Source organism: Denticeps clupeoides, chromosome 14, assembly GCF_900700375.1.
Source record: "Denticeps clupeoides chromosome 14, fDenClu1.1, whole genome shotgun sequence".
Taxonomy (NCBI): Eukaryota; Metazoa; Chordata; class Actinopteri; order Clupeiformes; family Denticipitidae; genus Denticeps; species Denticeps clupeoides.
This window is the reverse complement of record NC_041720.1, coordinates 11,256,704-11,270,067: the sequence shown is the minus strand read 5'-3', so window position 1 is coordinate 11,270,067 and position 13,364 is coordinate 11,256,704. Positions and strand designations below refer to the sequence as shown.

The following is a 13,364-nucleotide window of genomic DNA, read 5'->3' as shown; positions in this document are numbered from 1 at the left end:
GTATCTGTGTGATGTTATGAATGGTCGTCTCATGTCCTATTTTACTTGGCTGTCCCTGTTCAGCCTGTATTCTTATTGCTGTCTGGAACAGCCAGTCTCTGATGGCTGGGCAATATGTGGAAAATCACCAGCACTGCGACACAAACATTAATCTCGTAACCAATTTAAATAGTGTGAATAAGGTGAAATAGCCTATAATAGCAATAATAACAGCATCTCTTAGACAATCCTGACATTTCATATACAGTATATACAATGAAAGTTCATACTATACAATCACTGTGAACACAGGATATTTGTGTCTATGTCTATATATACTGTATGTATAGTGTCTATACATTATATATTTAAGTAAAATCCAAAATTTCCCACCGTTCTGTTAAAAGTCATGTATGGCAGCAATTTAAGACAGTTTCTCATTATTATCCAGATTTGGTTACTTGAATGCAAGTAATAATTTGTCTGCAACACACAATGTGTCTTGGATTTTGGTCTAGATACGTAAAATACTAAGCACAATGTAACCCAAATTATGAGCCAATGTTTTAACCTGTGTCGACATGGTCTAGTCCCGACAAATTGGGGTAAATTTCTAAGGATGTTTGTGAGATTGAATTATTTGGGTTTTGGAGCTGTCGGTAATCTCTGAGTGTCCGGATACTGGCAGCCACCATCCGGTACCCTCACGCTGCAGCTGTCATGAGATCCCTTTAATATTGGGCCTACTATAATTAAGCTCTAACCCTGTCTGAGAGGATTTGTCAAAATTGTAATAGAGGTCTTCCTTGTTCATTCTCACCCCCCTCTTTTTTGACTGTTCTGCACGTATGGAATTTTACCACCGCATTGTGGTATATTATTTTTTTAGTAAAATAAGTGCATTTCATGTTTTATGACTCGCTAGACTAAAAATGCTGAAACATAGTCATTAGCAGTATAGTCACAGCAGTCATTTATACAGCAGCTACATATAACACACTATTTACAACACAAATTAAATCCACACCCTATTTGAAAGGTGTCAATGGTTGTCGGCAGGATATGTGTCCATAAAAATTCTAACAAAATTCAGCAGTGGCCTGTCTAAAATGGAAAATGCAGCTTTTAATTATTTCAGTTTTCAGAATGTAAAATCAACGCAACTGAGAGAATTCGGTAACACGAATCTTTAACAGAACTCATGTTTTTTGTCACACATGATAATGCGGATGTGAGAATGGCTTCCTCCCTCAGTATCTTAACAGTGCAACTGATTAGCATCGTATCTTCAGGAATGTTTAGCCAAGTATAAAAAAAAAAATGAAAACGGTTCTTTAAAAATCTTTTTATGTACAAATTTGTTTGTTAATTATTAGACTGCACTACATGAGATGTAATATTAAAGGCACTAATCCATGCCGCTGTAATCTCGTACGAGATGTGCCTTCCGCGCTCAACATGGCCCTAGGAAGCACATGTTGATCCTCAGCTCGGCGTGTCATGCTGTCAACCCGCCGTCACCATGGCAACGATGGCTTTGAAGAGAAAAAGGGTATCATGGTGGCAAGCTGGGTGGTGGGTTGGGGGGGCATCTTTTTAATCGGAGTTAAGGGATAGGAGAAAAAAAAAATCCAAGCAATTACCTTAAGAAGTGAAGTGCCTAAGTCGGTGTGCTGCCGCTAAAAGCTATTAAATTAAAGATAACCTTATTTTACAGAGAGTGCCCATATCCTTTCACTTAGAGGCACAGTCAGACACTCGAGCTGAGGCAGGGAAAAATTATATTCAGTCAGATTATATTCAGTCTTTGAGTAAACTGTCAGTCATTTATGCTGCATGTGTATTCTTTAGTTCTAAACAAACCATGAAATAAAAATGTTGGACGGATTTAAATGACAGAATGTGTTTAATTAAATATTACATATTTTATTCTAGATTAATTTTGTTCCATATTTTTTTAAATAATAAAATAACATTTCTAATACAGTTTTTAGCTCCAGACATGGCTTATTTCCTGTAGACAGCAACTTAAAATGAATGTTCTGCTCCATGTCACCAAGGATGAACGCAGCCACGACTGAAGTAATCAAATCAATGAAAAAAAAAATGCTTTGTGGCAGCCGGAAAGAAATGCCACCTGATCGGGCAGCAGGAGAGGGTCGTGCGCTCTTCACACACTAATGGGTTAAAGTGGGGAGAGGCTAATGCGCTTTAATACCATAATTACACACACATGACATCCCCGGGCATGCACTCCCATCCTGAATAAATGGTTAAATCAAGATGACTCCGGTGAATTTCATAATAAAACCAGGAGTATCTGCAAGTGTGATATTCTGCTCCACACTAATTACAGATTACACCGACTTGCTCAGTTCTGTTTTAGTGAATGAGGAAAAATAAAATATTTCTATTCATATGAGGGGAATGTTAATTGTGAAATTGGAAAAGTTGTTTTATTTTTTGGTTGAGGATAAATTCCTCTGTGAGGGGGTTACTCTGTCCAGTACGCAAGAGGCTTAGCCTGTGATGAAAATGGTTTTGAGCTGGAGAGTCCCAGCCAGTCTCATGACCAGCTAATGCTGCAGGAATCCAGCCGACCAATCCACAAAAGATGCGAGACTGGAGTAAAGTGGAGATAACAGGGAGAATTGTTAAATGAAGTGGCTTGTTTTTTGCTTCTTGCATGTTCTGTGTTGCTACTGCCGTGTCACCATGCATCCAAACCCATTAGAGTTTAACAGAACCCCTGTGTTTTCCTACCTTTGCCAAATGGGAATTGATCCATTTTGTAAACGTCCTCTTTTGCACAGCCTCTTGCTCATCTAGGGCAGAAGTTAAAGAAAATGCCACTCAGTACATGCCTGTTATGACAGGATTTATGCTGTAGATGAATAGATAACAATGTTTTTAATCATGACATGTATATATCAGTTTCACCAACTTACTTTATTCTCTTCTCAAGCAAAACGTAGATACTGTATCCTTTTAAAAACATGACATGACATCATCTGTATGGGTTGTAACTAAACACTCAAGAAATGTATTGAATATAATATTCATAATTATACTAGTAGGCGTGTCAAATATTAATACCCTGATATGGATATGACACAGTATAAAATTATAAAAATTATAATTATAAATAGTTTTGATGCATTATTAACAGGCACTCTTCATAGACATGATCATCATACCTGTCACTGGAATCTTATTAATTATTGAAACAGTCTTGATCACCATATTCAGAAATTTTAATGAAGCGAAATAACACAGACAAAAATGTTTTCCACATTATTGTTACCTGTTTTTTTTTTTCTTTTCAGTGATGTACTTGACTGAGCCTTGGTAAATATGCAGCATTTGAGGTCATCCATCATTAAAATACAGCCTGAGGCTTGTACCATGTCATATTGTTTTCTACAGACAAGCTAAATATGTGCATTGCATTGCTGTTTTACTGGGTTTTAAGCAAAACAAATCAGTGATAAATGTGTGAGACCACACATCAGAAAAAGCATACAGTCAACAAACTGGATTTGACGTCAAACGGAGGAGACCTATATGTTCATTAGTCAACCTAGTCAATCATTCTCAAAGCAGAGCTCAAATACGTCCCTTGATCAATACAGAGCCGGTATTGGATTGCCCAAGAAATTGCATCTCAACCCAAGCTCTAGCACTTGTTAAATTGATGAACGTAACACTCATCTGACTGGGTACACGGCAACTTTCCATTTCAGAGTTGTAGAGCACTTGTTTTTGAATTTAATTCTTCATCTATTTTCTTTGTTGCATGTATTTACCATATTTGCATTGAACGGGAATGCATAAGGTATATGAATAAGTGACGCGAAGCCATTTTACATTGTGAAAAGCTGCCCTCTAAGTGCACTGACACTCAGAAATCTGTAACCATAACTGCTCTTTTTAATATGCTGACCCCCCCACCCAAAATGTCCTTGAACTCTGACTCCAGCAGCAGCAATTTCCCTGAGATATCACGTTTGACACGGTATTTTACGCAGCCCTAACGACAACCAGTGACTGATGGATTACGTGGAAGTCGGTCACTGTGCCACACACTAATGTCGACAGACAGTGCGAGCGAGTGAGAGAGAGAGAGCGAGAGAGAGAAAGAGCGTGTGTGCAGTGATGGGGGGGGGGTCTGCGTAGTGCATTATGCAGTCTGCAGTCACACGCCCCACACGTTACCCACCACATCCAAATTTTTGTGAATTAATCGTCCCGATTGAGGCGGTTATGAGGAGAGGGGATCAAATATTGATAAGGCCAGGCAACAGAAATCCTGCTGCAGTGTGTGTGTGTGTGTGTGTATGCATGGTGGTAGACTCAGTGTGAAGGGGACAGGGTGACTTACAGCAGAAAACATTCATGCAAACACACATATTCAGAAACACACACTCCTCCCCAATTCCTGATTAAACCATCTCCAAAAATAACCACTGGGATTAATCAAGCCAAAAATCCTCTAAACACCCCCCCTGCCCGCAAACACACTCACACTCACACTCACACTCAGGGGTCTCGACTGTGGCATTAGATCCGCAATGCCGGCGAAACGCTGAGCTTCGGCAGCCGCACCTTCTGCTGCCGCGTCGAGCCCAACGTCCTACAGATGTCCCCCGGCCGGCCGGCCGCATCCCATCACCCCCCACACCGATTACACCGCTTGCACGGCCACAGAAACTCACGTCGCGCCGCATCCGCACGTCATCAATCTATTTCCGTCCCCCGCAGATGCTTACCGCGAAGGTGCTGGAAGAACCCCGTCATCAAGTTCAGGGCGGAAGCGCGCTCCCGTCGTCGAGCCATCAGTTACTCTTCGCTTTTCCCGTCCGTAGCCCTTCTGCTCATCTGACCGCAGGGAACGGACCTACCCGGTGAGGCTCAAAGTCGAATATAGTCTCCCCCAAGGGTGCAGACCCCCAAGATCGGTTGCTCCCTGCTGCAAGGATGAAGGTTTATGCCTTCCTCTTCATCCCTCAAATTTTCCACTTCCACGTCTTCACACCTCTCTGGCTTGTGAGTGTCAAGTGTGCGTCAGTGTGTGTACAGGGGCGTGTGTGTGTGTGTGTGTAGCACCGGCTCTCCTACTTTCTCTCTCTCTCTCTCTCTCTCTCTCTCTCTCTCACCCTCTCTCTCTCTTTCTCGCTGCTGCGTCTCCCTCTGGCTGCGGGAGAAATCCATTTCCCTCCCTTTGACCCACCAATCAGATTCTGTGGGAAAGGGTGACGTCACTACAGTCCTGCGAATTTAAGGGGGCGTGTGTGTGTGTGTGTGTGTGCCCAACCACTAAATCCTGCCCGCTGTAGCTTAAACTGATGTGCTGGAATTCCCTTAGATCAGCTGCAACTCCTCTCTCTCTCTCGCTCTCTCCTCTACATACCCGTGTCTTTTTTCCTCATGATCAGTGACGTGTCTTATTCCTGCACTGTCTGTCCCTCTTCTGGCTAATGTGCTTTATCGGAGGTCCTGTTTCTGACATAGCTGCCTGGTTTTTGGATTTACAGTTGTCTGGACCTAAACCTAGAAACCAATACTGAATCCCCATTCAGGCTATCAGGTCCTACAGATGAGAAAGCCCATTCATCATGTCACAGATTTTCTGTTTTATTATAGAGGCTCCCGAAAAAGGGGTTTTTAATGATGAAAGTCATTAATAACAAATGACACCTCTCATAAGCTATCTGTCTGCTGGTAATATCTCTTTTTCCAATCACAGGCTCCTATATTTGGTTTCCTCTGTGGAAGCCATTAAATGAAATCTTGATTATATTCTTGTCAGCCTCTGTGTTTGAGTGTGTGTGCATGTTAGAAACATATATTACAATATTAAATAAAACAATATGAAGTAATTGAAACTGAGTAGAATATAAAAGTGGGTAAACCACTCTTTACTCTAAATCCGAGATCATTTTTTCAAATTCATGGAACAAAAAAACAGGAATCGTGCAAGAAGTAAATGTATAAGGCTGGGCCGCTACTGTCCATGGTGCTGAACCAATCAGCACTGACAGCATGGATAATACAATTCTACCGTTCCTTTCATTTCTGGCATTTTCTTGAAAATAATCATTTAAAATAATGTTTTGATCTTCACAGCAAAGTAGAAAATCAAGCCTTAAGACTGAAGGACAGGAGAACAGTGAAAACCTGCCTCTTTAGGCACACTTGACTACATTATGTGTTTTGTGCAATCATTCGCGGTGCTAATGAGATGTACGTCAGGATGTGGAGTCCTTCACTGAAAAGCAACACAGTGACACCTAATGGTAAATAAAAACTAGGAAATTATTGAATAATAAAATTAAAACAGACATTTTAGTATTTCAACGCGGTTGCCTAATCACAAATGAATTTTTACATCTTTAGCACACAGCACTAGAAGAGGGGCAGCAGATCCATTTTACCTTTATGAGTTCCCTAAGGACACAGCTTTCCATTTGAGCATCCCTGATCCCTATCTGCTCCTCAGTATCCCATAATGACTTCACTATATATCAGTGCTAATGAATGCCTGGCAGGAACAAACAGGTGCTGGGAGAGAGCGAGAGGGAGGGATGGTCATACTTGGACGCGACCCCCCCCCATCAAACACACCAAAAACGGCATTTAATTCCTGCAAATGCTGTTACAGCCATGCACAAGTGCCGGATATATTTATACACCGCCTTAATGCATGTGGCTATTATGTCACACGGTGGCATCTATCAGAGGTCCGGAACTGAAGAGCACTTATACACCCTTCTGCACCCCCAAACCCCGCCCCACCCTTACAGACTTCCGCCGAAGCGGGGGATCTTACAAATGTAACACATCATCCACAAAGAGCAGCTCCAAATGAATCCATATTAGCATACCTAATTACACTGAATTGATAATAAGACAGACTGAATACGTTTTTTAGGGGGGAGGGGGACAAAAAAAGCATAATTACCCAAATGTTAACTTCTTTTTAGGAATACGGTTCCCCTTCATCAAGCAGATGTGGCATACAGCTGTTTCCAGAATGCCGCTCTGCTGTAGGTAGAGGGTCATTTTGTGAATTTTAGCAGCCAGATCAAGTACTGACTAATATCCACACACTGATCCCCCTTGCAAAGGCCACACTGTGGGTGTATGTAGCAGAGATTTCAACACAACAGAAGGAACCTAGTGGCTTAAAATACCAGTGCAGAAACAAAGATGCTTGTAGGCAACTCCAGACCATACAAGGGGACCTTTGCTGCAGATCACATAGGAAATATATAATATATTTTTTATATAAAATGGAAATATTATAAGTAAACCATTTAACAGCCTGTAAACTGTTGTAAGGAATGGACCAATTCAAGGCAAGATGATTATTATTCCTCTCACAATAACAGACCTTCAGGTCATGAATAGACTTTCATCAAACCACCAAATCATCCTCAGACTTTGTTGTCAAACCAGACACAAATTTAGAAAAGTAAAACAAAGAATATAAAGGCAGAAACATGTAGCATTTAACATTTAAGCAGCCTCTTCCATGTTGCATGGAAAATTCTTCCCAATTCACAGTTTCCTTGAAGAAATCTAATTATCTCAATTAAACTAATTAGGTTTTCCTCACAGACTGTAATTGAGCTGCATTCAGAGCAAACAATGAGCACATGATTCTGACATCTCAGCAAATCAAAAGCTCTGCACGTGCCTTCGCTGGCCTGCTGCCGGTTGTGGCATGTTCGCGGTGTCAGGTGGCCTTGCGCAGATGTTTCAGATGAACAGATTGAACAAAAGTAGGACCCAAGATTGGAGTATATTGTCCGATGACAATTGCAATGCTTGGAAGACCAGCAACGAGTCAATCAGAAGCTAATCGGCTGCAAAGGCCCGTGCAAATACAACCAACAAGTCCAATGAGGAAATAAAAGAAATCCAAAACACACCAGTGAAGGTTAACACCTCTGTACAGAGTTCTGTGTAATTTTACTGATTTCCTTGTGACAAGAAGAAGCGTTCTGCCATGGATGGTTACTCCAACAATCCCATTCGTGACCACTTTTAGTCACCATCCTATTATGTTACGTCCTTTCCCAGTTGTAGCATTCGGGCAAAAGATGAATTTGCATTTCAGCCAATAATCTGGAAATTGTGAAGAGGCTTCGGGGCAAACACTTCATTGTCATCAGCAATTGATATACAGTGCAAAAGTATTCACAATGCATCTGTCATGATCCAGTCCGGAAGGGGTTGCTCCGTTCCGGGATTCGGACCGGAGTTTCACGTTAGTCCTGTGTAAGACACATTTTCACCTGTATCTTATTGTATAAATATACTGTTTGTTTCTGTTCTGGTCTTTGTTATGTTACATGTTCACCAAGTATTCGGATATCTCCCCTGTAATGTTCTTCACAAATTAAACCCCAGTGTCGTGTGACGTCGTGTGAATGCGTCCTTCTTCCTCATTTTCTCCGTTCACCTGCCTCATCATGCCACCATGGTTGTGACTGCAGCCATGTTAAGATCTCTCCAGATTCTAGTCTGGTCTCTGGCTGGGACACTCAAAGGCATTCATAGAGTTGTCCTGAAGCCACTCCTTTGATATCTTGGCTGTGTGTTTAGGGCCATTGTCCATCTGAAAGCTGAATCGTAGCCCCAGTCTGAGTTCAAGAGCACTCTGGAGCAGGTTTTCATCCAGGATGTTTCTGTACATTGCTGCAGTCATCTTTCCCTCTATCCTGACAAGTCTCTCAATTTCTGCAGCTGAGAAACATCCCCACAGTATGATTCTGCCACCACCACGCATCAGTGTAGGTATGGTTTTGGCCTGGTGATGAGTGATGCCTGGTTTCCTTGTGACACCTGGTATTCACACCAAAGAGTTAAATTTTGCTTCGTCAGACCAGAGACTCTTGTTTCTCACAGTCTGAGAATCCTTCGGGTGCCTTTTGGCAAACTCAATGCCAAGAGTATTTTACTAAGAAGTGGCTTCCATCTGGCTACTCTACCTGGTCTGGTTGGAGGATTGCTGTCTATAGAGGACCTCTGGAGCTCTGACAGAGTGACCACCAGGTTCTTGGCCACCTCACTAACTAAGACCCTTCTCTCTTGATCGCTCAGTTTAGATGGCCGGTCAGGTCTGAGAAGTGTCCTGGTGGTTTTGAACTTATTTCTCTTATGCATGATGGATCACTGTGCTCATTGGGACCTTAAAAGCAGCAGAATGTGTTTATACCCTTCCCCACATTTGTACAGGGTGGTAGTAGCCTAGTGGGTAACACACTCGCCTATGAACCAGAAGACCCGGGTTCGAATCCCACTTGTGTCCCTGAGAAAGACACTTAACCCTAAATTGCTCCAGGGAGACTGTCCCTGTAATACTGATTGTAAGTCGCTCTGGATAAGGGCGTCTGATAAATGCTGTAAATGTAATGTAAATGTACCTGGTCTATAGACAATTCTTTTGACTTCATGCTTGGTTTGTGTTCTGACATGAACTGTCAACTGTGGGACCTTATATAGACAGGTATGTGCCTTTCCTAGTAATGTCTGCTCAACTGTATTTTCCACTGGTGGATGAATAAGCTGCAGAAACATCTCAAGCATTATCAGGGGAAACAGGAGGCACCTGAGCTAAATTTTGAGCTTCATGGCAAAGACTTTAAATACTTATATACATGTGCCTCAAGTAAACATTTTTCATGTTTTCATTATGGGGTGTTGTGTGTAAAATTCTGAGGGTAAAAATAAATTAATCAGTTATTGAATAAGGCTGTAACATAAATGTGGGAAAAGTGATGCGCTGTGAGTGCTTTCCTGGATGGACTGAAACCACTGTAATATGAATTTTCAGCACCTCCTACTGAAAGAGTCAAAAGTTCTTAACTGATATCAGTATATTGGTTGATGCATATCCCCTGGCTTATGAAAAATCATGGGTTTCCTCATGGATTGATAAAATAAAGATGAGGCATCATTCCAACCAAGTCATTAATAATTTATCAAAATATATTGTACAGTAGGCGTCACTAAATCATTCCTGTTCTCCAGTTGAAAGTCTACCATTTTGTTGTTTTCACCAAATACACATAAAAAAGGAAAGCTTGATGAGTTTACCTTGGGTCATATGTTAAATGAAATGGTTCTCATTAAGAAGGAACTAAATAAGTCCTTCAATTAAAATCTATAAGGCCTTGGGTGTCATGGGCAGTAGGATGTATATCCCATCTTGAGATCAAATAGAGTAGGATCAAAGCGCTGTGGGATCTATACATCAGCGCCGGCATCCCAGAGATGCGTGGACGCAGAGGAGCAACGTCGAGCCTGGGGCCAGGTCAGAGTTCATCCAAGCACACACTCTTTTGATCTAAACTACAAGGTCAACTAATGACACACCAGCCATTCCACAGCCTATGGATGTCAGTTCCAATACCACAGGCTATAAAGCCCCATGAAAATCTGTTTCAGCATGATAAGCAAGGGAGGTCCCTTTTAAATTAACTCTTATTAACAATGAAGTACTAACGATCTCTTGATGGAGCTGTGGCATGGCAATTAAAATAAAAAAGAAAATCTCACAATCAGTCAGGAGGTGACTGCACATGACGGAGCTCCTGGCACCAACAAAAGTCTAAAAGACTTTTCTGATCCCGATATTGGACGTTCAGCCATTTTCATTTTGGCATCTGTTAGCAGGAAAATGAAAACCAACAGAGGCTTTATTTACTTGTTTATTTATTAGGCAAGTTTGCTTTTTAGTTAAATTCCAAATGCTCATCTAAACAAATGATTTCCAGGGGCAAGCTGAATTGTAAAAAAAAAAACTATATCAACTAGGAATCAAGGTATAAATTGTAAATGTTATGCTGGTCTTTGCAAAACTGCTTTTCAGAATCAAAGCATGATTTGAAAAATCTTTATTTTACAGAACTTGTAAACGTAGCTAATATTTACATTGTATACACACAATGTCACATTTCGTTACATGTATCATTTGACAATAGCAGTAACATAAATTGTATGTTCCTATTTAACAACATGCGATTCCTGTATTGCGCTGGGACACTGGGGTTGCCCCATGGAAAGGTCACACCTAAATGAATAAAGTGATTTGATTGACAGCTCCACAACCGCACCATTACTGTGGCCTGAGCTATTATCACAACGCCCATCCAGTCGACATTGTTTGGGTGGGACCCCCATTGGGATTTTTCGTTCACTGATATGCCACCCTGACTGGCACTTGAATAGAGACAGGAATCGAGCTGTGCAAGCTTTAACAGTGAGACAAGTCACACCATCATGCAAAGTCACTCACGAAACACTGTGGGCTTCAGCAGCCGACACCCTGTCTAACAAAGCAAAGAGCTTTCATGTCTGTGGACATGTGACTGGTAATGGACTGAATACTACATATTTTCATTTGCATCCCAAAAGATATAATAATAGTCATGAGGCTGCACGCACTTTCACTACGACAAAACAGATTGTGTCAAGTCCTCTGAATTGCTACCAGCCACTGATCAGTGCACAGTTTACTATGCAAAGTGCATTGCACAATGCAGATAAAATGCATTGTGCAATACTTTCAGATTTGCTACTGAAATACAATTTGTCCATTATGAACACAGCGGAATTTTCACAAAAAGGACTAAAATTTTGCAACTGTTTATTTGCAAACGTAATTTTTCACATCATTAAGGTGAAGAAAAAACTCCAATGTGTTAATTTAGTCTACTTAAGTAGCCTACTTAATTTAACATCACACTGGTGATGCATTAAAGAGCCAACCACTTCAGATCACAAAGTCTCCATTGTTAGCGCTGAGCACAGGGAATAAAAGCCGACTTGATGGTTCAAGTGGCTGGTTACACTGGTACCGTTTTGGCTCAGTAGCGGCCACTAGCATGCATTACCTTTTGCACCGGAGTGCCATTTTGGGAATGGCAGCAAATTCAGGGAAGGTCAAGGTGACCGTCTGTTCTGGTCAGGGGATGGACAGGCCCCTGCCATCCCTGGCAGATGATTTTATGCTGGCATAATGGCAGGGAGCCAAACAAGAGCCCTCTATCAGGGCAGCGTGCCAGGGATCTGATGCAATGAGGTTCTCCCGAAGACTGCGTGACCTCCTTAAATTCAGCTTCACACCCAGATTCCCCTCCATTCAGACAAACACATTTTTTAGGTCCAAGTCAATTGGTATTTTCATTGTTGCCAGATTGGGAGGCTTTCAGTTTGGTAGCTTGTTGAAAGTAGATACTGATGAACTAAATTCTTATTCGAATATGTTGAGTAATCACTGCAATTAATTATTTATCAGAGAGTTTGGCTGATTTTTGCATGTGGGCTGCAGCATGTATCTGGCAACACTGCTTATGAATGTGAACTGAGTCTCAGAGCTAAAACAATAGGATGTACAGCAGATAACAAAATGTCTTTGTTAATTTGAATTCATTTCTAGAGGGAAATTATGATCCCCAGTTATTAAACCTGTGACACAGAGGGTTTCTTAACTGAAATTGAAGCAAGATACAAACATACCTGTGGGGAGCACAGTCAGTGGTTCATCTAATATGAATTAATCATAATCACCTCTATAATAATTACCTTTTGCCAAGACTTTGCATGATGTAATAAATATTGCACAATGTTATTGTTATCATCAGAAGGTAACTGCGAGATACCCTTCACCCTGAGTGAGAAATTCCCCATGTGAAAATACCATGACTGTATCTTCATAGCACCCTCTGGAATGCAGGGACACACATATACATATCTTTTTTCGAGTAATGAGAAACAATAAATGCTCAAATTCCTCAGCATATGGATGAGTTCAGCCTGGAAGACCTACAAAGTAGACTGGCCATTTTATGCCATATGGCACCGCTAATTGCTGCTTTTTCCCCTCTTTTTTTTTTTTTAAGTGAGGTGTGAGGTACCCTAAAAACTAGGACAAAGTGTTGCCACTCATTCGTGCCAAAGGAATGAAAGAAGCCGAACACTTTTTCTTGTTAGTTTACATTCACCCTTTGATGAACTATGTCCAGTTACAGGGACATATGGTATAAATTGGGTTTGAACCTGTGTCTTACCTGACTAGACTGCTGTTCCTTTTTGTTGCACAGATTTCATATTTGTATTGAACACAACTATCCTACAATATAACGAGTATTGCAGAATCGGCGTTATTCTGATAAGACCATCATGGCTGAAAATGTTTTGTGATTGTATTGAACTGCATTGTATGCAAATGCATTCGATACTTGACTGGGAATGCATCACATTAGCACATCAGACCCCCGAATTTACCAAATAAGTCTGAACCATCCAACAGGGAGTGGAGCACACATACGTACATATTTCAGGGGCACAGGTGTCTCTAAAAGAAAGCCTTTCAT

The 13,364-nt window shown here is 41.2% G+C and overlaps 1 protein-coding gene across 6 annotated transcripts in view; it reads right to left on the bottom strand.

Moving 5' to 3' along the window:
* The window catches only part of syne1a (spectrin repeat containing, nuclear envelope 1a), a 119,477-nt gene that overhangs the window by 104,170 nt on the left and 1,943 nt on the right, over nt 1–13,364 (bottom strand). For all 6 annotated transcript variants that reach the window (XM_028953075.1, XM_028953077.1, XM_028953078.1 and 3 more), the window contains exon 2: nt 2,743–2,804. In XM_028953075.1, the coding sequence (XP_028808908.1) occupies nt 2,743–2,804 (62 nt within the window). The remainder of the gene's footprint in view (nt 1–2,742; nt 2,805–13,364) is intronic.